General features: G+C 42.4%; 1 protein-coding gene across 1 annotated transcript in view; it reads left to right on the top strand.

The window, feature by feature from the left end:
• The window catches only part of KIAA0586 (KIAA0586 ortholog), a 104,327-nt gene extending 79,453 nt beyond the window's left edge, over positions 1–24,874 (top strand). Inside the window, exons 30-31 of the mRNA XM_040968630.1 lie at positions 17,338–17,394; positions 24,295–24,874. Coding sequence (XP_040824564.1) covers positions 17,338–17,394; positions 24,295–24,434 — 197 coding nt within the window. The 3' untranslated portion in view covers positions 24,435–24,874. The remainder of the gene's footprint in view (positions 1–17,337; positions 17,395–24,294) is intronic.
• The last annotated feature ends 351 nt before the right edge of the window (positions 24,875–25,225 follow it).

Raw genomic sequence — 25,225 nt, 5'->3', positions numbered from 1 at the left:
TTCATGCCTGAACCCCTCCCACCTTAGTTGGTGCCCCACATAGACAAACGTCCTTCATAACCATGTAAACGGCCCCACACGATGGCCAAGTGGCCTTGCATCTGCTGGGATCCTGTAGGGGCACTGGTTGATATCCCAGCTGCTGCACTTCCCATCTAGCTCCCTGCTTGTGGCGTGGGTAGTCCAGGATGGCCCAAAGCCTTGGGACCCTACACCCGCATGGGAGACCTGGAAGAAGCTCCTGGCCCCTGGCTTCAGATTGGCTCAGCTCCGTCTGTTGCAGCCACCTGGGGAGTGAACCAGTGGGTGGAAGATCTTTCTCTGTCTCTCCTTCTCTAACTCTGCCTTTCCAATAAAAATTTAAATTTTTTTAATTAAAAAAATATTACTTTAGTGAATCATTTCTGTTTTTCTCTTTTTACTGTGCAGGTTAACTCTCTTTAGTAAAAACAAAGGACTAGTTTTATCCATTTATTTGTGAAGAACCCAGGAACAGTTAAATTCTATGAAGTGGTATATTGATGTAGTCGTCTTTAAAAATATTTTCCTTCTGATTATTTCTCTTAGAATTCTGACTGTCATAATAAAAAGTAGTTAGAGAATCAATCAGTAGGAAAAAAATTAGGTCATATGATTTGTAGTAAGTGATGGATAGGGCCGACCTCTGGCCTGCAGGTAAAACTGCCTGCGCCCCACCAGAAGGCAGGGTTGAGATCCAGGCTCCACTGGCACTTGGCAGCTGGGTGTCCTCTGTGTAGGCCCCCGGGTCCCCTTCTTTGTCTCTCTGCATTTCAGATAAATTGTACATGTAGAGAGAGTGGAAGCAGGGGGTGGGCACTTCCAACAGAGAAGGCCGTTGACTCAGCTTCTCTGGAGAATTGCACTGGTCAAGGAAGCAGTACTCCATCAGAGACAAAAGAGGAGAAACATTTTCTCAATATTGTCCTGAGTCCAAAGGCAGACAAAGACTATGCCAGAAAAGATGATAAATTTATAGCCATATGAACGAAAGTGAAAAAATTCCTCCATAAAATATTAGCAAATTGAATCCAGCAATTCATTAAGTAGACAGTGAATCAAGACCAAGTAGGGGGCTTTTATTTTTTTTTCTACATATGCAGGTTTGGTTCAATATTTTAAAAATCAGTGTCATTTATCATGCCAACAATAAAAAGGAAAAGCCCATGAGACATTCTCAGTAGATGCAGAAAAGTTATTGAGAATAGTCAGCATCTATTCATTAAATTCTCACAAAAACCAGGAGTTAAAGGAATCTTTCTCAACACAGGGAAAGACATCTGCAGCAAATGTACAAATAACATTTGTGGTTAAATAGTGAGAGACTAAAGTTTTCTCAGTAAAATTGAGTAAGGTCATGGTGTCTATTCTTACTGTTCCTTTTCACAAGTACACTGGCAGTTCTAGCCATTGCAATAGTAAAGACATAGAAAGCCTTGCACATCGGAAAGAGCTTCAGAGGCGTAGTTTGTACTAACAATGACAAATTGGAAACTATCGATTCAAATTATTTTTTCTAAGAGTAACAAAAAGTATGAAACACCTAGGTAGAAATCTGTAAACTATTCATGTGATCCATATACCTCACTAGGTAGGACACGAAAATAAGTTACTCCTCACTAAGGTATTGAAGATTTCTCTGCACATCCCTCCTAAAACTGTTCTGTGCTTCAACTGTTGACATATGCCTTGTTAGAGTTATAAGCCACTTTGGGCTATCCTAAAATCTGCCAAGTTCAGTAAAAATTAGCTTCAATACAATAAACTGCTAAATACAAAAATGCAAATAGACACGAGACAGCTGAATAGTACCCTATAGCCATTTTAAGGTGTATAGCAACCAGTTGTGTATAAACTAAAATTGAAATGTGAATGAAGTGGTCACAGGATGTGGTTAAGAACTTGCATTTTCTAACATATCAGTCAGGCACTCAATACCATGTCAGTTAACTCCATAATGTTGTAAACTGTTATCGATGTTATGTTATGGCTTTTAATTAGTCGGGACGATATTCTGCCAGCTCTACTTTTAGACCAGAGATGGTCTCCCCAAGAAACCATTGAATTTATCTGGACAGTAAGGTGCTGGACTCTATGCATGGTACATGCTTGCAATGAAAGATGCATGACTGGATCTGAACTGTAATACTGCAATAAGGTGGAGTAATCCACCATGGGGAGAGGGTACGGGGAGGGGATGGGGGAACCTCAGAACCTATGAAACGGTGTCATAAAATCAATGCAATTTAAAAAAATATTCATGAGAGCTGTGTGCTGCAGACAGCTAAATCACCTAAGGGAGGAGAGTGAAGAAGGCTTAAATGGAAAGAGAGTTGAATATTTGTAGATTAGAAGGTTCCAAAAAAATGTTAGCTTTCCCAAAATTAATCTGTAGATTCAATGCAGTCTCAATGAAACTTCTGGCATGAAATTGACAAGCTCAATCTAAACTTCATAAAGAAATTCAGAGGTTCTGGAATAGCCAAAATACTTATAAAAATAAAATTAGATGGTTTATAATTCAAGTTTACATCAGCTTGGGAATGGTATAAAGATTAACAAATCAATGAAGTAGTCATGTGGTATAAATAATATTTTACTAAAACTGGTGTATTTCTGTCTGAATTTATGACACTGTTTTTGTTATGCATTTCCTTAATTTGTACTAAAAGTGTATTTGGGAAAGTGTAGAAGGTTTTGTTGCAAGGTATATTAATGTGATTTGGAGTGTATCATGCTTATTTACTGAGACTTTTTTCCCTAAATTTAGGACTCCTGGAATGATGGAGATTTGTACATTTTTATGATGCATTATGCTTTTAATATATGTAACATTGAATTTTAGATATTTACTTAAAAATACATTGCATTCCAAGTGAAAGTTGGGACATTTAGGATTTGTAATTGCTAGTAGCTAGCTAGAAACAAAGAAAAATGGTATTATATACGCTAAGAAATTGCAAATGGTTCGTAAAAATACTCTTGTTTTTGAAAACAGTATATTCACAAAAGAAACAACTGCTGCTCAAAATTGTGTGGCTCTTCCTGGAGTCCAATATAACGTGTACCCAGCGTCGTTCATTCTTTATTAATTGGGCCCTCTGTCTTGTCTGTGCTGCTAAAACTCAACGCGCTTTCCCATGACCCTGCTATCTGGAGTTCCCATTGCTCCTGCATGGCTGAGAAATACTTATTCTCCAGGATTCATCCCCAGTTAAAAGAGTTTTCCAATTGAAAATGTCCTGTGTCATGACCTTCTCCCCTCCTTTTTCCGCCCTGAACGTCACCGTGCTTTTGCTGTTCCGCTTGTTAGGCAGATACTGTATTTTATTTGTTACATACCATCCCATCTCAGCATTTGCCACTTGTTGAATAATCATTGAGCAGATATCATGTGGCTTAACACACTGTGGCAAGAGTTAAATTTATCATTTCTGTGTTTATTAGACTGGTTATTTGAAATTTCAGAAAAAGTGTTGTATAGTTTTGTGATTTGTTTGTTGCTTGTTTGCCAGTATAGCACTGTGGTTGGTACACAGTTGGTTGTCAGTAAGTGTTCAGTGAGTTGAGTTTAGTGAGGAAAGATAGGAAATAAAAATTTTCATATAATCATATTTTAATTATTGAAACTTTTGATTGTAGTAGAGGTACAACAGTCACTGGAGAATTGAACTTGCTTTTTCAAAGATTAAACAACTTCTTTTGTAGTCCCAGGGGACTTTTCAAGCTTGGTGTCAGCACTGTGGTGGAGTGGGTTATGTTACTGCCTGTGACACTGGCGTCTCCGTATCAGAGTGCCATACAAGTCCTGTCTACTTCCTGTCCAGCTCCCTGCTGATACACTTGGGTAGGGAGTGAAGGGACCAATTATTGATCCCCTGCCATTCATACAGGACACCCAGGTGGAGCTCCAGGCACCTACCTCTCTCCCTGCCCCCTGCAACCCCCCTCTGCCTTTCGAGGATTTTTTTTTAAATCAAAGATTTTTTTCATTTTTTTTAAAAAAGATTTATTTTTATTGGAAAGGCAGAGCTACAGAGAGGAGACAAAGATCTTCTATTGAGTGTTTCACTTCTCAATGACTGCAATGGCTGATCCAAAGCCAGGAGTCAGGAGCTTCTTCTGGATCTCCCACACAGATGCAAGGTCCCAAGGCTTTGGGCCATCCTCTGCTGCTTTCCCAGGTCATGTGTAGGAAGCTGAATCACAAGTGGAGCAGCCGGGACTTAAACTAGCGGCTGTATGGGATCCTGGCACTTAGAGGAGGTATAAGATTAGCCATTTGAGCTATCATGTCAGGCTTGATTTTTTTTTCAGTCTTTAAAGACATACTGTTTCAGAAAAGAGTAGGCTAGGTAACCAAAATCATTTCCAAGAATTTGTTAAGTTAAATTAGATTAAATACTAGTCTTTTCTTAGACATTTAAATTTATTTGAAAAGCAAAAAGAGAGAGAGAAAGATCACTCAACTGCTGCTTCACTCCCCAATACCCTCAACAAGCACAGGGAGCAAAAGGGTCCAGGCCAAAGCCAGGAGCCCAGAACTCAGCCTGGGTCTCTGCGTGGGGAGCCAGGATCCAGCTACCGCAGCCATTTTCTGCTGTCTTCCAGGGTGTTCATTGGCAGGAAGCTTGACAGCAAGGGCAGAGCTGGGGTTTGAATCCAGGCAGACATTTCTTCACTCTAAACAGAAACCCCAGTAGCAGTTTGCTCCCCAGTCTCTCAGCCCCCAGTCCCTGCGAGTGCACATCTACTTTCTGTCTGAATAGCTATGCTTATGCTACACTTTTCATGTACATAATGTAATATTGTCGGCTCTTATGTTTGGGTTCTTTTACTGTAATGTTTTCAGGGTTGACTTATATTGAAGCAGAAAACATTACTCTTTATATGGGTGAATAATATTCCATTATATCTGTTGTGTAAAATCTTGTGGGAGGTACTGGGGACCTAGAGGGAGGGGTGAGACAAAAGCAACTTGTCCCAGGGGAGGAAAAGAAGACGGGGTAGTTGAGAAAAATCTTTTTAAAAGAAAAAACAAAACTCTGAGCCTTAAAATTAATTTATTAGAGCACTGTTAACACATAAAGGCAAACATCTTTCTATAAATATATTGTCAGTTGGCACAAGTGTGTTCGGTCAACTTGCAGGTTGTCTTTATGTGTATACATTTCTTGCGTTTTACATTAAGTTATTTGAATGGAGGTTGGGGCGTAAGCCATGCGAGGGAAGAAATATCTGTGACACATGAAGAAGTTTGAGACAAAGGAGTGTGTACAGTTGTACACACACACACGGAGACCAGTATGCACAGCTAAAGATGTTCCCTCGGAGTGAGCAGAATGCCTTCTAGATGGACCTGGAAAAATCTGTTCAGTGAGACACTGCTATTCACAGACTTGAGTAATATTTTCTCTTGTTGGTGTTAAAAGTAATTTCTCTCTCTGTGTAGAAACAGTGTGGAAATGACTTTGTTTTATTTCTGTAGAATTAATTATATGCTGTATATGGGAAGCTTAGACCTTGCATTCTGCCTGACATTAAACACATCTCATCAAAAACGTGACACTAGAATTATTGTTGAAAACTTGCCAACATTCCAAAAATTTCAGTAACCCTTTTCTCATTCTTAGTCAGACTTTCTCAAAAGTTGCTTTATAGTTTTAAATTATGATTTTAATAAAAGTCAAATGATGTAAAATACTATTACATCAGCTTGTTACATCCATCAGTAACCATTTTATTCAATAGCCATTAAAATAATTTAATTTCACTAAATAATGATGAGGTAAGTATTTTATTTTGATATTAATGAAACAAATACTAAAATCTTGGGAGCAAAGGGACCATTTCCTGTACAGCAAAATCAAATGTCATACTTTCACTAGTTGTAGTAATTGATCTTCTAGGTCAGTGATATTTTTATTATCAACGCTGCCCTTCTCCAAATAATATTAACTACAACCACCAGTTTATTACATGTGCTATTCTACCAACATAAAAATTACTCATTTAACTTTTTACTGATCTGGGCCTGGTGCTGTGGCCTAGTGGCTAAAGTCCTCGCCTTGAACACACCAGGATCCCATATGGGCGCCGGTTCTAATCTCGGCAGCCCCGCTTCCTCTCCAGCTCCCTGCCTGTGGCCTGGGAAAGCAGTCGAGGACGGCCCAAAGCTTTGGGACCCTGTACCTGTGTGGGAGACCTGGAAGAAATTCCTGGTTCCTGGCTTCGGATCGGCATAGCATCGGCTGTTGCACTCACTTGGGGAGTGAATCATCGGACGGAAGATCTTTCTCTCTGTCTCCCTTCCTCTCTGTATATCTGACTTTCCAATAAATAAGTAAATCTTAAAAAAAAAAACCAAAAAATCTTTTTACTGATTTTAGTTTTATATAGATAAAATTAAGTACACTGTTTCAACTGGAATAGCAGTGGATAAATTGGCAGCACAGTTCTTCCCTTTTTGTTCATATACTGGAAACGAAAGAGGAGCTTGACATTTTTCAGTTTAGAATGAATTAGAAGAAGGAAGATGTTGACATTATTGTACTCGTGGAATAAATCTTGAGTCTTCTGACTTGCCCGTTAGTCCCTGACATGGTGTTTTTAAGCACTAGCAGCCATAGAGGTGTCCTGGAATGCTTACTTCAGTGCTGCTCTGCCTTCTCTCTGAGACTCTGCATGTTTGCCCCCTGGGGGGACGGGTGCAAATGTGTTAACTACTACCTCTGGTGTTGATGACGTGGCAGCTCTGTTCCAGGGTAGTTACAGTGTGGGAGGCCCACAGCACAGAGCACGCAGTCTAGAGTTGGATTGCCTGCGATCAAATCTTAGCTCTGCTGTTCAGCAGCTGGTGACATAAGACGAGACATTTTAACTCTTTGTAGTTTTCTTTCTGTATTGGAGGGGATTTATTTATCCATCTGGGAGGCAGAGTTACACAGAGAGAAGAAGAGACACAGAGACAGAGATCTTCCATCTTGTGGAGCTTGTGCCCTCCTCAAATGGTGCAACAGCTGAAGCTGGGCCAGTCTGAGACCAGGAGCTGAGGGCTTCTCCGGATCTCCCACATCCATGCAGGAGGCACCCGAGTCATCTTTCACTGCTCTCCCAGGCAGGTTAGCAGACAGCTGGAGCAGAAGTGGAGCAGCTGGGACTTGAACCAGTGCCCATAAGGGATACTGGCACTGCAGACAGTGGCCTTACCTACTACACCACAGTGCTTATCCTGTCTGTACTTTCCCATATCTGTAATATGATACTTGTTTCACTAGGTTTACAATGGTAATTAAAGACATGAAATGCATTTGTAAAAGGGACTGTTACATATATTAACTATTCTTAGCGTGGTTGTCTGTAAAAAATCTGTCATTTTAAATACTAGTGTTGTAATCAGCTGTCCTTTAACAAATAGGAATTGAGCATATGTGATTCCTGAACTGTAGGAGGGTGAGAAAATGCCAAGCATGGTATATACTCTGAATAGTGTTAAGAATAACTGACTTTCAAAAAATTATGTCCCAACATTTATTCCCACGTACAATAGAATTCCCTTCCTTTAACTGCCACTATAGCCTACAAATGCTTTGCTACTACTGTTAATGCTTTTAACAACATTTTTCCCTCTTTGGTGAGTATATTTTTAAGGTTATATGTAGAAAACAAAGTATGCCCCTTGGGTTCTTTAGTATGTGTTCAGGTTTTTTGCATGTTAGCTAAATACAATGAAGTTACTAACCAAGGTGATTTCCCAATCATAATCCTCTCTGTTGGCAGGTGAGAATTTGTTGCATTCTGTCAACTTTTCTCTCATCTCTAAGTGAGACAGAAGTTGACACAGCTCAAGAGTCTCAGAATCGTGAATAAACTGTGACATTCCAGTTAAAAGTATGGATTAAGACTAGGGCAGTAGGGTACACATGAAGGTGTTTTAAAAATTACAATTTTAACATATTTGTAGAAAAAAAGAAATAACATTTATTTTATTGGAAAGTCAGACCTACAGAGAGATCTTCTTCCACTGGTTTATTCCCCAAGTGGCTGCAACAGCCAGAGCTGAGCCGATTCAAAACCAGGAGCCAGGAGCTTTTTCCAGTTTCCTGCAGAGGTGCAGGGTCCTAAGGCTTTGGGCCATCCTCAACTCCTTTCCCAGGCCATAAGCAGGGAGCTGGATGGGAAGTGAAGCAACCAGGACATGAACCAGTGCCCATATGGGATCCTGGCACTTGCAATGTGAGAATTTAGCCATTAAGCCATTGTGCCAGGCCTGAAAAAAATTAATGAGGGGCAAGTGTGGTAGTACAGTGAATTAAACTGCACCTTGGGGCATTTGTGTCCTGTGATAGAGTTCCAGTTTGAGTCCTCACAGCCACTCAGGCTCCAGCTCCCTGCTAGCATACCTGGGGAAGTAAGTGAAGTTATGGTTGGTGATCTAAGTCTTTGGGTCTCTAGCACTTGTGAGGGAGACCTGGATGGTGTTGTGGGCACCTGACTGCAGTTGGCCCGACCTCGGCAGTTATGGGCATCTGAGTAGGGAATAAACTGACGAAGATCTCTGTCATCCATGCCATTGGTGTATATACGTTTTTATTCCTTCCTCCGTACCTTGTATGGTTGTTTTGTTTTGTGTTTTTAACAGTTTGCTTTCTCTAGAGAAGTAAACTCCTTAGAGACACCTGCAGCACCTGCTTCCTAGCACACTACCTTAAAATGGGAGGTGTTCAGTACATGTGCACTGAGTCAAGTGTGTTACAGTTCCTCATTCCTCCGCGTATTGCAGGTGGCTTGTTTACACTTTTGTTCCTCTTCATTCATTCATTCTGGAGTAATTACTGTGTCTCAAGTGTTGTTCAACGCTTTAGACAGAGTGATAAACGTAACAGGTTATATCGCTACTCTGGCAGAGCTTACACTTATTACTATAACATAATAAAAACAAATTTGTACCAATTCCAGATAATGAGTGCTGTGAGGAAAAACAGTTTACAGATGCAAGCTGAGTGTTTACTGACAAATGTGGAGGAGGAACTAATGTTGGGGAGTCGGCATTTTACAATCATGGTAAAGACTAAGGCAAGAACCGCCAGTGAATACTGGAATGTGTTATAATGAACAGGGTTCTTAGATGGTCTTAAAGTCTCTCCTCAAAGATTAGCTTGTTAGTTGAAACAGAGACAAAGGACAGCACTTTGGGTGATCAAAATTGACATCGTCACAGAGGGGCAGGCGAACATAGTGTCTGGGCAACACACAGCATCCACGAGGTGACCGTCGATGCCACTCTAAGCTGTGGGTATGGACGAGACTCCAAGAATTGAGTATGGCCAATAGGAAAGAGAAGCATCACAATTTTACTGCATGGAGACACCCAAAAGAGAGTCAGTGAAAGGGCCATTAGATGCAGCGAACATCAGAGGACACACTGGCTGCTCACGTTAAGTACAGAAAGCATGAATCAGGGCCAGCGTGGTAGGCTAGTTGCTAGAGTCCTCAGCTTGCACGAGCTGGGATCCCATATGGGGGCTGGTTCTAATCTCGGCAGTCCCACTTCCTATCCAGCTCCCTGCTTGTGGCCTGGGAAAGCAGTGGAGGACGGCCCAGGGCCTTGGGACCCTGCACCCACATGGGAGACACAGGAGAGGCTCCTGTGTTTTGGCTTCATGTCGGCTCAACTCCAGCCATTGCGGCTGCTTGGAGAATGAATCAGCAGATGGAAGATCTTCTTGTCTGTCTCTCTACACTGTATATCTGATTTTCCATTCTGACTTTCAAAAAAAAAACATGAATCGTTTTTCAGAGTAATCATTTGCTTGTGTGTATCTTCTCACTTCCAGTTCTAGTTCTGTTGAGTTAGGTGCTAGAAATAAGTCATTCAGTGAGGCTACGTTTCAGTCACTTGATGACAGCAGTCATAACCCGGAGTCTGCATGGTGTGCTTTTATGAGTGTGTATAGGTATCATTCCCAAGCTCTTACTAGCTTGGTCATACTCCAGGTCCTCAGTATGTCCTGCACGGACGTCATCTGGGACAGAGCAGTCACTGCTAACGAGGGCATATCTGCAGGAGTGAGGTGAACGTGTGCCAGACGGCACTGTGTTTTTTGCTTCACTCTCAGCAAACCTACCTCACGGTTGTTCGAATGATCCTGAAATGAAATATTTAAAAGTAGAAATGGGAAATTTCTGAAGAAGCATGTAAATAATTATCAATGTCTTATCACTTCTACATTAGACAGGATCATGCTTGTGTGTAATATCAGTTCCTTCTCTTCTGCCATCACTCTCACCAGAGTCTTTCAACAATGAATTCCAATGTGAACTTAACTACTTCATACAAAATCATGGGTTAAGGGAACAAAAAGAGCAGGAAAACTAGTTGAAATGTGTAAATGTATATTCATGAAACCAAGTTAAAGTCTTTATTAAAGGGATTAACTTATCTTTTCAAGTTGAGGTTCAAGTCCCAGGTGCTCCACTTCCCATCCAGCTCCTTACTAATGTGCCTGGGAGAATAGCAGGAGATGGCTCAAGTGATTGCACATCTGAACCTACAGGAAAACCTGTATGAAGTTCCTGACTCCCGGCTTCAGCCTGCCTGAGCCCTGGCCATCGCTGTCATTTGGAGAGTGAACCAGTGAATGGAAGAGCTCTCCCCTTCTCTTTATGTAATCATTAAAAAATTAAAAAAAAAAATGAAACCAATTCTAGTTTTTCATTATTTTACCCAAGATCATTTATCAGTAAAGGAAATTATCTTTGTAAATGATTTTGTCAGAGTTGATTTCATGTGTTGAGAAAAGCTTTTAACAAATGTTGAAATGAATTGGTTCATTGATGAATGATTCATGTATTCTTAATTCCGCTAAGACTTAAACATATAACATGTTTGCTTCCTTCTTTCCACGTGGGAATTCAGTTTAATGATAACATGAGCACAAAGCAGATTCTTGCGTTTGATGATTGAATGGTCGGCCAGTCGTTCAGCACTGGCATGAAAGCCAGGTTTGACTTGTGAAGGAAGTCTAGGAGGATGTGTGCATGTGTGACAGAATTGAGGGGACGTGCACACGGCAGCGAATACTTAGGACGCCATCAGCCTGCTCAGGGAATTGCTACTCAATTTTGGTTTCCCTGCTTTACCTCGGAACCACCCTTCATGGGTGTGGGAGCACGTGGAGCAGCGAAGGCATCCTCAAGTGCCCAGCCTCACCTTCAGGGCAGGGAGAGCCCGTGGCAGTGGTCCAGGCAAGTCAGCAGTGACACCTAGCCGAGTCTGGTTTGTGTCTCCAGTACCAGTCATGTTCACAGTTGTACAGGTGAAGGTCTTGTCTTTCAAGGAACGTCATTGCTACTTTTATTTTTTAAATAGAAATACAAAATAGGATCACCTAATTACTACATTTTCAAATATGTACGTGACAGATGGGTGTGTAAATATATCTTATTCTCAGAGTTTTCCTGATGAACACCTTATCTATTGCCTAAGAATGGAGATTGCAAGTTTAGGCTTTCCTTGGGCATATTTTTAAATAAGTAATAAATGCAGGGGACCAAGTTGTGCTCGGATTTCCAGTAGAAGAAATACAGTTACTTGTGAGTTATCCTAAGCTAGAGTGCTGTGTACTCTGTTCAAGTAGGAAAGCAAGTTACTGTGTTGTAGAATACAGACCTACAAAGTCTGTAAGGGAAGTGTTGCTTCCAGGGAATCTTAAGATCTTCAGTGTCCGTGTGTGTGATACTTGCTGGATCCCATGGCACAGGCACCTGCTTATGTGATGAGGTCTGCACAGCCAGCTTAGGTAGAATGTGGTCCACAAATATAATTACAGTGTTACCGTGACTCCTGGTGAAGTCAGAATGAGGAAAAGGCCTTGAGGTAGAGATGGGTTTCTGCTTTGTTTATCATTCTGACAACACTAGCACGAATCAAGACTTAGGAAATACTGTGTTGGATAGTTTCTAATTACTGTGTCAGCATGATCAGTCATACCTAAATTTTCCAATTTCCTCAGACAACTTAGCCTGTGTTTGTAGTACATTACAGGAAAAAGTGCAAAATTAGTTCCTGCATCTTCATATATTTTCTCTGGTTGCCAAAAAAAGTATATTTTGTATAAATGAAATATTTGCCTTTGGTAAAAAGGCCTCTACACCAAAGTCCAATTAATGAGTGCAAGAATTAGAAATCAAAACTTTGTTTAGTCTGAGGAGAAACAATTGTCTAAACTGTAACCGCGTGGCTGTTTCTTGTTCGCATCGACTGGGGGTGACTGTTATTGTCTCCTGTGAATTCTCTGGGGCAGGGGCCTAACTTTGTTGAATGAGCCGATTGTTTTCCTTTGTGTTGCCCATCTAGTAAGTCCCCATCTGGTTTGTATCAGACTGTTTTCACAGCCAGCAACTGCTGCCTTCTCTACATCCTGACACTTGGAGGCCCCATGCTATCAAAGCACGGCTGCGATGGCCTTGCTGGCAGGGCCCGTGCAGCTGGGCCTCACAGCTTGGAGCTATTACCCCGAGTAACGGGAAGGGAGAACTTGGACTGGCCCTTGTTCCCATTGGTGTCGTGTGTACAATGAGCAGACACCCCCTCTCCCTTCCTTTCCTCCTCACCTCTCCTCCTTTCTCCCTCACCCTGAGACTTAGCTCAACAGAAAACATTTAAAGCTTTGACTTTGGGATACGGAATGTGCTGTTCTTACTTTCTAGTGGCTTCCTGTACTTGAAAGCTCATTTTTCATTCTTTCACTCTTTCCAACGTTGCTGAGTCTGGCCTTGGGGAAATGAACTGGTCGCTATGTCATAGTTAATTTTCGTTCCCAAATTTAGTTAAGAATGGTTAGATATGACAAAATTCCTTGTAAAGGCTGCACAGATAAGACAGTGTCGTTTTGGTGATGGTCACAAGCCATAATTGGAGGAACATTTTCGTCTCAGAAAGAGGATTTTCTGTGGATTAGTTTTTGAGGCTCTTCGTTTCAAATTGCTCAGCAATAGTAGGGAAATGCCTCACCTTTGGTGGCCATTGAATGTCATTTCTAGGCATGTTGTAATAATACTTTCTCGAACAGTCTGTGCCTGCTGTTAGTATGTTCAGGTTAGAGTCACAGGCAATGTTGTTGAGTGAGAGTTACAGTTGAGTGTGTGTGCAGTTACGATGCCTTTGCTTTGCAGGCATAAGCCAGAATAGCACACTTTTCTTACACCAAAAACAGACTCAAATATGCATTTATATAACATGTTGAATTTCAAAATGCTTTCAAGACAAGTTAAGGGCAGAGCTGGTGTTTTCATTCAAGCAAGTGACTCTCATAGAGCATCAAGTATCAGCTAGTGAACTGTTTTGAGAAGCAAATTAGAACCCAAGATTCATCCTCTCCTCAATTTTTTCAATTTACTGGTATTTCCAGCTTTTTAAAAAATCATCATGTTTTAATTATATTTTCCATGAACTTTCTTAAGATTAATTTTTATTGGGCAGCAGAGTTGCATAGAGAGAGAAAAACAAATCTTCCATCTACAGGTTCATTCTCCACGTGGTCACAGTGACTGGGATTGGGTTGGTCTGAAGCCAGGAGCTAGGAGCTTCTTCTGTGTCGCCTGTGTGGGTGTAGGAGTACAGGACTTGGGCCATCCTCTGCTGTTTTCCCAGGCCATAAGCAGGAAGCTGGATCACAACTGGAGCAGCCAGGATGGGAAGCTGGTGCTTGCAGGCAGAGGCTTAACCTGTTATGGCACATGTGTGGACCGCATAAGTCCAGGTTTCAGGAAAAGAGGGGAATTTATTTTTGTGGTTGGTAGTATAGCCCATGACTTAGCAGTAATTATTCATTCGATGTTAAAGGCTACCTAGTAATCTAGTAATTTGACTGTTTCATCATTGGAAAACACTACAATGATTTAATTGCAAAACCTATTAATTTTTAGAGATTTATTTATCTTTTTTGGAAAGTCAGATATACAGAGAGGAGGAGAGACAAAGAAGAAGAAGATCTTCCATTTGCTGATTAATTCCCCAAGTGGCCGCAATGGCTGGAGCTGAGCTGATTTGAAGCCAAAACCCAGGAGCTTCTTCTGAGTCTCCCACGCGGGTGCAGGGTCCCAAAGCTTTGGGCCGTCCTCGACTGCTTTCCCAGTCCACAAGCAGGGAGCTGGATGGGAAGTGGGGCTACCGAGATTAGAACCAGCCCCCATATGGGATCCCAGCTCGTGCAAGGTGAGGACTTTAGCTGCTAGCCTACTGTACCAGGTCCAGAAAACCTATTATTTTTTTAAATTTTAAACTTTTTGTGGAAAAAAAAAATCTGTATACAAAAAAGTGCTTCCAGATATAGAGCTCGCGTCGTGGAATGTCCACACAGAGCACACTTGAGAACCAGTATGTAGGTCCAGAATCAGAACACAGAACCCGGCAAAGGCTCCCTGAGGCCTCCCGGGAGGAGACTGCCGTGCTGACCTGCAGTATTTGGACTTCACACACAGGGATTCCTACTGTTTGTGCTGCCGCTTGAGGAGATAAAGCTATTGTAGTGGTAAAGCCTCTTTGGTTCCCGAGTTACCACGGCACCCTTTATGAAGGGCCATCCGAGAGGAATTTGCTCTAGTGGCAGCTTCCCCCGCTGCTCGCCTGCAGGAAGTGCCTCGTAGATAAAGCTGTCTGCCCAAGCACAGCCTCGCTCTCAGCCGCGTTCTCCTGCAGGAATGTCCCGGCGGACATTCTTGCCCCTAAAAGGCAAGACTTGGTCATCCCATTGCTCAGCAAAAGTTAAACATGTCTTTTATTGCATTTTAATAATTAAATGCGTATTAACTAAATTGTATCTACATGGAAGACATCGGAGTCTCCTATTTTCTGAAGTAACAGTCCACTTCTTGGTAGTTGGGTCGAAGCTTTTGTGCCAAGATCTGCTTCTGGAAATACTGCTATCTGATGAGTTGATATTCCTCTAGATGTGTAGCTGATAAGTAATTCAGTTTGTAAGATCTGACCAGGCCGTTTGTTTTTTTAAAGTGCTAACATTTTTTATATATTCTTAAAAAAACATATTTCTGTATGTTTTTTTCCTGTGAACTCAAATGAGTATAAAATGGCAACTATCATGAATGTTACTAGTTTTGGATGAGTATTAGATTTGCTTTAGGTGTTGGTTTAGATTTATTAGGTTTGTTCTAAACTCAGCATCTTCCATTTGACATTATGTTCCGCAATGTTTATTTCCCTGTATTTTGAAGTCAGAGTGCCTTGCAGCAGCCGGGGCTGGGCTAGGCTAGGACGAGGAGCAGGACTCCGTCAGGTCCGCTGCGCGAACAGGGGACCCGAGTGCTGGAGCCATCATCCTTTGCCTCCTGGGATACAGAGGTGTTAGTAGAAATTTGTAGGTTAAATAATTAGAAATGTCAGTGAGTACCGCATTTCTTTGATTTTGGAGTATGAAGTTCTACAAGCTTGACAGCGATATTCAAATGATGTTGACCTGGTTATAGTTTTATGCGCCATTTCATTTTTTAAATTATCTATTTATCGGAAAGGCAGAGGCAAGGAGACATTTTTCATCTGCCTGGTTCACTCCACAAATCCCTGCAGCCGTTGGGGCTGGGTCAGGCTGAAGCTGAGAGGCAGGAACTCCATCCAGGTCTCCCACGTGAGTGGCTGGTACTAAAGGACTTGAGCCATTCCTTGCTACTCCCCAGGTGTGTGAGCAGGCCGCTGGAACGGAGAGCACAAGTGGGACTTGAACCTAGGCACTGCAGCGTGGGATCCAGATGTGGGAAACAGCGGCTTAGCCACTGTGCCAAGCACATGCCTTGTGTTTACCACTTAAATCCGCAGCTGTAGGCTGCAGTACCTCCCCTTCCAGGAATCTCCATTATTCCACCAGTGAGATTTATGCAACCACTACTTACAATAACAGTAAATTGCAAGTGATAACTCTGATATTGAGTGTTGAGTTTGTTTTTTAAAATTTCATTTTTAGGAGGTACCATTGCAGGAATCAAGCTTTTCCTCCAGATTCAGTTGAAGAAATTTTCATTTATATATTGTAACTATTGCATGAGACTCAGCATCACCACTTCATTGTACTTGTCCCAGACTAAGGGGTCTTCATAGCAGAGGACTGTGAGGTGGCCCCATCCCAAAGAGGCAGCACTGGTAAAAGCAGGAACTCTTCCTTCTCTTAGAGGCAGAGTGGAAGTCAGTTTATTTTTTTTTTTTAGAGAGGGACAGAAATCTTCTGTCTGCTGGTTCTCTCTAAGTGGCCAGGGTCTCTCACAAGGATGGCCAGGGCCAAGCCTCTAGGTCATCATCTGTTCCTTTGGCAGGCGTGTTAGCAGAGAGCTGGATTGGAAGCAGAGCGGCTGGGGCTTGACCATGCTAGAATTACAGTGGCTTAACCCACTAGACCCCGGCAGCAGACCTGCACAGTAGTCAGGAAATATTGCCCAGCGTCCTGATTCTAGTTGTGTTCATTTGTTGTGAAATCCACTGGGAATTTTTTCTGAAATAAAAGCAACTTGAGAGATGACTGGTTTTTCTCTAAACAAAAGAGAGAGAGAGAGAGTACTGATTATGCCATATTATAATTTTTCCACATCACTCAGCCCTAAGAGTCTGAAGCAGCAGTTACTGATGACCACGGCCTGCCTGTGTCAGGGTGGGCCAATGGCCTTGGTACCCAGGCTGCTTTCTTGGCACCACAACTCTGTGTGTGTGTGTGTGTGTGTGTGTGTGTGTGTGTGTGTGTGTGCGCGCGCACATGTATGTGCACGCACTGCAGCCTCTCTTTTCTCTGCCTCTTGATTCTCTGGACTTCAAAGAGTTCTTCCGTGGACTGTTTCATTTAATGTTTGGGTCTTGTTTTGGTTTATGAGTATGTTTCTACGTTGTGCCAACTGCCAGTCTCGTTGGGTCCTCTGTACAGTTGTGTTGAGCAGTGTGCCCAGGCTGGCCTGAGGAACAGAGCGATCCTAGGCTTTTTTTTTTTTTTTTTTGGTAGTGATTCAATGCTTTGGTAAGAGATTTTGTGAAAACTGTTAACCATAGAAGAAATTCATTTAATGTGACTCAAATCTTCTCTCTTGGCCCTTTGCTCCCTTTTTCTCTCATCTTTGATGCCTAAAGGTATTCATCAACAGCCGTTAAAATGTAACTAACTTCCTCTGCACGTTGTGGGCACTGGATCGGCCTCCTGGCTTTATGGGAATAACTGCAGTGGTGTATTTGGCTTGTGTTACTAAGAGGTAAAAGTGAATCGTGATTCTGCCTGTGCTTAACTGGTTGACTTTAAAGTATTTTTTAAAAATATGTATTTCCACCAGGTGATATGGATCGAACACAGATTGAACCCAGTCTGTATCTTTCATCTGTATTTACAGGTAAGATTTTTATTTTAAAGGTTATTAAAGTAGATGTTTGGGTTTTTCTCATTTTCTTATGATTTCTTTTTCTCAATATTAGTTTAGAGATACCTATAAATTCACCCCAGAACTCTCTTTGTACGCTATACTCAACTCTCCAAAAGGCACAAGTTAGGCTACTAAAAAAAAATCCATCCTTTCCCTTTGGAAAGTGTCAGCAGTGTGGACTGAAAGGCTGCAGGTGCGGTATTCAGAGCACGTAGGATAGTACTGGAGATAATTCCGTCTGGGGGAGGCTATTTGTTGCGACAGGACAGTGTTTAAACTTTGAAGTCAGTTTTAAACAAAGTAAAGCAGCTGGAACCTGGCATAAGAAGAAACAAATCTTTCACATTAACCATTGCTTTAGAGAGGGGGAAGAATTGCAGTTGTTTTTACAGGTGCCGGGACATTTATTCTTCCTATAGGAACTGCTTTATTTTTATCTGAAATTATAAACTTTAAAATAAGCATGTGTCAGTTCATTTCAAATACAAAAGTAATTGTAAGCTCAAAAAATGTAATAGGATTTATACGCCTAAAATGTCTTTTGAGATAAAACTGTTGTAACAGTTTCAATCACCCTTTTAAACATGAAAGTAAGAACTGTTTGCTAATGACTAATTCTGGAAAGCAGAGGCCAATAAAGTATTACATATGAAGCTTAACATCAGATGACAAGGCCCTTCATCAGACTTCTGTTTGTTCTGGAGCACTGGAGCTGCGAGGTTGCGAAATCCACAGGCTGGGTGCTGAGTATGTGGGGAGGAGCTGAGTGCAGCATCAGGATCGGTTAGCAGCTGCTTACTCCGGGACCAGCCCAGGGCGGGATGGGAAAAATGCTGCAAGAAGTCAGCAAAACACAGCTGAAATTATGTAACACCTCAGAGACAGCTGGGAGGCAACCGCACTGCTGGAACTCAGGGCAGATTTTTAAAGATCTGGTAAAGGCGATTCTAAGTTTAAGTAGCCAAGAGGAACCACAGACTTCCTAGGTAGAAACCAATGTGTTTGGTTCAGCAGTCATTTCAAGGCCAGAGTTGTGCTGTCCCTGCTTAGCATGCGGTGGTCAACATGCAGCCCAGTCCCAACTGGAGTGCCTGGTTAACAGGAGCGACAGGCTCACAGACCAGCAACAATCCAGGAGAGCTCCCAGCTCCTTCCTGCGCTGGTCCTGCAGAGGCTGCGAGGCTCTGTGTGGCTCTGAAGTGCCCATTGTCCAGTGGAAGTGACAGACACAAAGAAGCAATTACAGTGCAGCTTGCTAAGCGTCGCAATCAACTTGTCTTCAGAGAACAAGGCATCTAGGATTTACAGGCGAGGAACTCCTGGCATTTCACTACTGCTGCTGTGCAAACAGCACAGACAGCGGGATCCATTTGCACGGGGGCCAGGCTCTCCTGTAAATAAAGTTCACCTGAATGTTTGAGGGCCACAGACTCCTGTAAGACACTGACAACTGTGACCACTTATCTCCCTCCAAAATTCTCCTTACATGAAAATAATTGTCCTGAAGTTAGTATTCACAGAGCTGTAGTCACCTGCTCATGACCCGGGGATAAGATCTCGTGTGTACTTGGATGGGAGGTTGTTAACATTTGTTTCCTTCTGACTTTTGTTATTAAACACACCCTTTATAAAGAACCAAGCTCTGTCTAGAAAAACCCAGTTCTGAGCAATTAAATGTCATTCCACAGCACTAGTGCTGTAGCACCTCAGGTTAAACTGCCACCTGTGATGCCAGCATCCTGTATCCTATAGAGAGCTTCTGGTCCAGCTACCACTGTGCTTGGGAAAGTGAGGAAAGGTGGCATAAATATTTGGGCCCCTAATCACCCGCATGGGCGATCCGATCGGAGTTCCAGGCTTAGGCCTTGCCCAGCCCTGGTCGTAGTGTCCATTTGGGAAGTGAATCAATAGATGGGAGATCTTTCTCTGTTTCTGATTCTCATTCTCTCACATTCTGTCTCTCAAAAAAAAGAATCTTACCCACAATAAAGTCATTCCACTGTTCTTATAGAACACGATACAGTCTGGTGCAAGTCACTGTGTGCCGGTCAGTGCGTGGTCAGCGTGAGGGATGCGGAAAGCTGTAGCCTTCTGTGGAACTACTAAGATCCTCGCTCCTTCTCTCTGTCTTGTGTCAGGAGACAGTGCTTTGGGTTCTTCTCAGTTTGCAAATAGCAGAGGTACAGTAAGTGAGGAATGAGTCACAGGTTGAAACCTACTGCTGAAATGGATCATCTAAACCTTAAGGGCCTTTACAAAGCGATGTTGTGTGTCTTTTAAAAACACATATATAATATAGAGGCAACATCTTAAATGAATATTAAAGATACTATATCATTAGCAGTTTTACATAGAGTAAATTACTTTTGGGTTTTCTTCTCCTTAGTCTTCCAAATTCAATGTCAAAGAACAGAAAACATGACAAAACTTATTTTTCAGGGTCTGAAATGCTAGCCTGGTGGCTAAATCCTTGTTTTACATCCATTGGGATCCCATTTGGGCACCAAATCGTGTCCTGGCTGCTCCACTTCCATCTAGCTCCCTGCTTCTGGTCTGGGAAGGCAGTAGAGGGTGGCCTGAAGCCTTGAGACCCTGCACCCACACGGGAGCCCCAAAAGAAGTTCCTGGCTCCTGGCTTTGGATCAGCTCAGCTCCGGCTATTGTGGCCACTTGGGGAGTGAACCAGTGAATGAAAGATCTTTGTCTCTTTAAATCTTTCTCTTTATATATCTGCCTTTCCAATAAAAATAAATCTTAAAAAAATTACTTTTCAGGGCCCAGCATGGTGACTTAGTGGCTAAAGTCCTCCCCTTGAATGCGCCAGGATCCCATATGGGCGCTGCTTCTAATCCTGGCAGCTCCACTTCCTATCCACCTCCCAGCTTGTGGCCTGGGAAAGCAGTGGAGGACGGCCCAAAGCCTTGGGACCCTGTACTGGTGTGAGAGACCCAGAACTCCTGGCTCCTGGCTTCTGACTCCTGGCTTCGGATTGGTGCAGCACCGGCTGTTGCGGTCACTTAGGGAGTGAATCATGCGACGGAAGAACTTCCTCTCTGTCTCTCCTCTCTATATATCTGACTTTCCAGTAAGAATAAAATAAATCTTTAAAAAATTACTTTTCAGCTCCAGATATATCTTTAAATTACTCATTTGTGTATATATTTGAGGAGCAGAGAGACGGGAAAAGAGAAAACACATTCATTGCATCACTCTACAAGTGCCCTCAACAGCCAGGGCTGAACCAGGGAGCTGGGAACTCAGTTCCGATTGCTCTCGCGGGGAGCGGGAGGCCAACCACCTGTCATCATTGCTTCTCAGGGCCTGCGCCAGCAGGGGCCGAAAGTCAGGAGCCAGAGCCGAGAGTGGAGCACAGGCAGTCTGATGTGGGATGGTGGATATATATATATTTTTAATTTGATATGTGGATATCTTAACTGTTCAGTAAACTAAAAAGCAATTTTGAATGTTTTCAAAATGTACTAAGTTGTATCCTAGAACTTGTCAACACGTGGGGTGACCTGTGACTCCCCCAGCTTCACTCCGTGCCGGGTGAAATGACACAGTGGAAGCCTATGCAATCAAGGGGATAGTCTTTTTATTTTCTTTTGAAGACCTGAGAACAGCTGTTGCAACAATTACATCATAGAGTAATGACTTGACTGAGAAGACGTTGAAACATCAAACTATGTTAAATATAGATTGAGGATTTATACTTATTGTAGTGTTAATTTACCAAGGTATTAGGTCTGTTTTTTAAAAGAAATTGAAGTTCTTTGAGGACTTTAACTAAATTTGAGTATTACCATTTCGGCTTGTTAACATTGGCCAAAAAGATATATTTTTGAGTGCTCCCAATCACAGAAAGTTATCTTACAAAGTTTTAAACTGTGATTGTTTAAGTGAACTTTAAAATATCTTTCCAAAATATACACCCAAACGTAATTTTAATAAGGTGGTACGTAAGCTGGCACAGCTATTGCGTTTGCCTGTCTTCCCATGGCTGTTTCTCTCCTTCTCCTTGTTGTGTGTCAGTGCGGCATTCTGTTCTTTCTCCTAATCTGAGTACGTTTCACATCCCACTCTTTCTTCTGACAGACCTGATGTTGACCTGTCATGAAGTGACTTGTGCTGGAAACTTCCTCACTGTCTGTCTTTAACTGTCCCCGCAATTACACACCGCTGCTTAAATGGAATTTCCTTCAACCACCTTTAAACATCATTGCCTCTTTTATTGTGGATAATTAATTCATTTAGTACAAAGGACAATCGAGTTATAGTCTTAAGCTCTGTCAGTTATGAATTAGACTAATCCTTTTGAATACCGTCCTGACTTTATATGACTCTTGGCTCTTCCAGGTCTTTCCCTACTTAGCTGACACTTCCCTTTTGTTTTTCCTTTGTTCATTTTTCTTTGTGCTTGTCCAAAATTTTGTCATTTCTGTTCTCAGTTTGTCTCTCTCCCTGTTATAATTCTCCTTATTATGTCTGTGTGGATGACTGCTAATTGTATCTCTAAAACTACCTTGCAATCTTTGAAATCTCTGACTATTGTTGCCTACTGGAAAATTCCATTTATACATCTTGTAGGCATTCAGATTCATCCATGATATAACTAGTCCCAGCATCTCTCCATCTGTCTGTACTTCCATAGCCTGCAAGTTTGTTTATATTTTCATTATCGCCTACTGGATTAACCAGATCTGTCATTTCAGAAGCCAAATGGATTCTTTGTACCTGCCGAGTCTCTCTCCAAAGGATCTTTGCTTCATTTTCACTGCAAGAGCCTTCACTTCTTCATGGAGACTTTCTCTTGCTCCTATTTTCCATCTAGCTATTAATATTCTCCTTTCCAAAATATTTCCATTCATATGAATCCTCTGTTGAGGGTCTTCTTGATTCCTCATCGCCTGAGGATTCAGTTCTGGCCTTCTTAGCAGCTCATCTCTCACTGTGGGTCCTGCCCACGGCCCACACTTTGCCCTCAGCACATTCAAGTTCCCAGAATGCACTGACTTTACGTTGACTGTTTCATTATTGTCTTTTCCTTCATTGTTCCCTCTGTCTTTCCTCTATCAGCTCAAGTACTACTTTAACTACATTTTTTTAGTTTATCTCTACTAATAAAATAATGAGCATGTTGGCATGAGGATTCAGTCTTTTTCATCCTGTGTCCTCTTGGCTCTGTCTTGGCCCGATCTGGACAATGGGTTAATAGTATGTGCCTTTGGAAAAGCTCCCTTTACGTCTCTGTGCCTCAGCTACCTTGTCTGTCTCCCAGAATTACTGTTGGGATCAGATAAGATGATAGGGGAAAAGATATTCACAAAACTCTATAAATGCAAGGCAGTAGGGCAAGAAGTGACTTTTCAGTTACTGAATTTACTGTTCCCTTGAGGCTTTGAAACCCTTTGAGATGAAGTTACAGTTGTGGAGACTGGTGTTATGGCTCATTTGGCTAATCCTCCACCTGCAATCACCGACATTGCATATTGGCTCAAGTTCATATCTTGCCTCCTCCACCTCTCATCCAGTTCACTACTTATGTCCCAGGAAAGCAGCAGAGAATGTTCCAAAGCCTTGGGACCCTGCAGACATGTAGGAGACCTGGAGGAGGTTTCTGACTCCTAGCTTTGGATCAGCTCAGCATTGGCCTTTATGGCCATTTGGGCAGCGATCCAGCAGATGGAAGATCAAGTGTTCTCTCTCTGTCTTTGTAAATCTGCTTTTCTTTTTTTTTTAAGATTTAATTTATTTTTATTGGAAAGGCAGATATACAGAGAGGAGAGACAGAGAGGAAGATCTTCCATCCAATGATTCATTCCCCAGGTGGCCGCAATGGCTGGAGCTGAGCCAATCCGAAGCCAGGAGCCTCTTCCGGGTCTCCCACGCGGGTGCAGGGTCCCAAAGCTTTGGGCCATCCTTGAGGGCCATCCTTGTCTGCTTTCCCGGGCCACAGGCAGGGAGCTGGAAGGGAAGCGGGGCTGCCGGGATTAGAACAGGCGCCCATATGGGATCCCAGGCGTGTAAGGCGAGGACCTTAACCACTGCGCCACCACACCAGGCCCTGTAAATCTGCTTTTCAAATAAAAAATAATCTGTTGCTGTGTCATTGAGCAGATTAGCCTTTTTGCACACAGAAAACGAAGGTACATATAAAGTGGTCTTGTGAAATTATGTAACAGAGAAGGAGATTTGGCATTGGTTTAGTTTTTGGCAGGTGTGATTCAAGAATGGGGTTTTTCTTAAGAGTAATTGAGGGATTATGTTGTTAAATTGACTGCATGGGTAGGAAATTAACTTACCCAAGAGCTTACGTAAGGGACTGTGTGTCAGTGTTTGTTGTTACTTCAGTGACAGGATCATCTTTGGTATTGAATACTTCCCTTGATTGTTTCTTTGCTTTGTCCAGTGTAAAAATAATTCTTGTGCCCTATAAAGGCTTTTATAAACCTGGGCTTTACTGTGTCTCACTTTCAGTTTTCTTCATATCCTGACAGAGCTAAATTTCATAGTAGATATTTTCCACGAACTTTACGAAGTTCCTGCATGCTATCATCCTACTTGACATATCAGGACGCTGAACTTTTGAGTGATAAAATAACTTCCTCCAGGTCAGGCAGCCAGGAAGAGACCACATCTGCATTTCAGAGGCCCTTCAGTCCAGCCTCTCTTCCCCAACATTAACACCTGGGCCACATGCCAAAACGCTCGCAGACTTTCCACAGTTGTGTCTGTGAGGGTGGGAGTGACAGTGGCCAGGAGGAGGGGTGTGTGTCATCTCTGCCGGGTTTGGAGCCACTGGAGAAGTTCCCTGGTGCAGTGGTCGTCTTGGTCTCCTCACTGAGCTGAATGCGTGTCTCCTTTGCACAGGTGGTGAAGCAGCTGAGCAGGCGTGCCGCGCCAGGATGTCGGTGACGCTGCCCTCTGTGAAGCTGGAGGGGTGCTCCCGGTCCCCGAGCGCCAGCACGCTGCAGGGCGACTCAGAATCCTCAGGGACGGATACCTTCTAGGCGGAAAGCAAGTTGCATGGTGACAGTCACACACTGGTCTTAAAGCCATTTTACTTTGACTTAAAACTGTCTCTCAAACTATTTGGGTCTTTGATATGTCCTGAAACATCATTGCTATTTTTTTTAAATAAAATGCAAAATATCATTGGGTAATTCAGGTGAAATTTTTAAATAAAACAAGTCTTTGTGAGTCTGGCTGTGAGTTTCTTCAAAGCTTGAAATAGCATCAGCTAGTAAGATGGGCATGCCTTTGAGCAACTAAGAATTTCTTCAACATGAATAGCTACTTGTATGTGCATATGAAATTCTGTAGCTCAAGGTTATTCATTACAACTTTGAAAAATAGCAAAAAAAAAAATTGGAAGCAATCTAATGCCTATTAATAAAGGACTGGTTAAAAAAGTGAGGTTTGGAGATGACGTTATGGCACAGCCACCTCCATCCCATATGGGCACAGGTTCAAGTCCCAGCTGCTCCATCTCCAGTCCAGCTGCCTGCTAGTGCATCTGAGAAAGCAGCAGGAGATGGCCCAAGTGTGTGGCCCAGTGCTCCACGTGGAGACGTGGATGGAGGCAGATGGAGTTCCCACCCCAACTATTTGTGACCATTTCAGTAATGAACCAGTGGATGGAAGATGTCTTTCTCTTTTCACCTCTCCCTTTCTGTATTTCTGCCTTTCAAATAAATAAGGTCTTGAGGGGCGTTAAAGGTGAGGTTCTATTGATCTAATGGCATAAGAAAAATTTTTTGTGTGGAGTGATCTCTCACTTAAAATGAGGTGAGGAGCAGCC

Source organism: Ochotona curzoniae, unplaced genomic scaffold (assembly GCF_017591425.1).
Source record: "Ochotona curzoniae isolate NIBS_2020 unplaced genomic scaffold, NIBS_Ocur_1.0 scaffold_4701, whole genome shotgun sequence".
Classification (NCBI taxonomy): domain Eukaryota; kingdom Metazoa; phylum Chordata; class Mammalia; order Lagomorpha; family Ochotonidae; genus Ochotona; species Ochotona curzoniae.
Note: the sequence above shows the minus strand (reverse complement) of the source record. Positions and strands in the feature narration are given on the sequence as shown.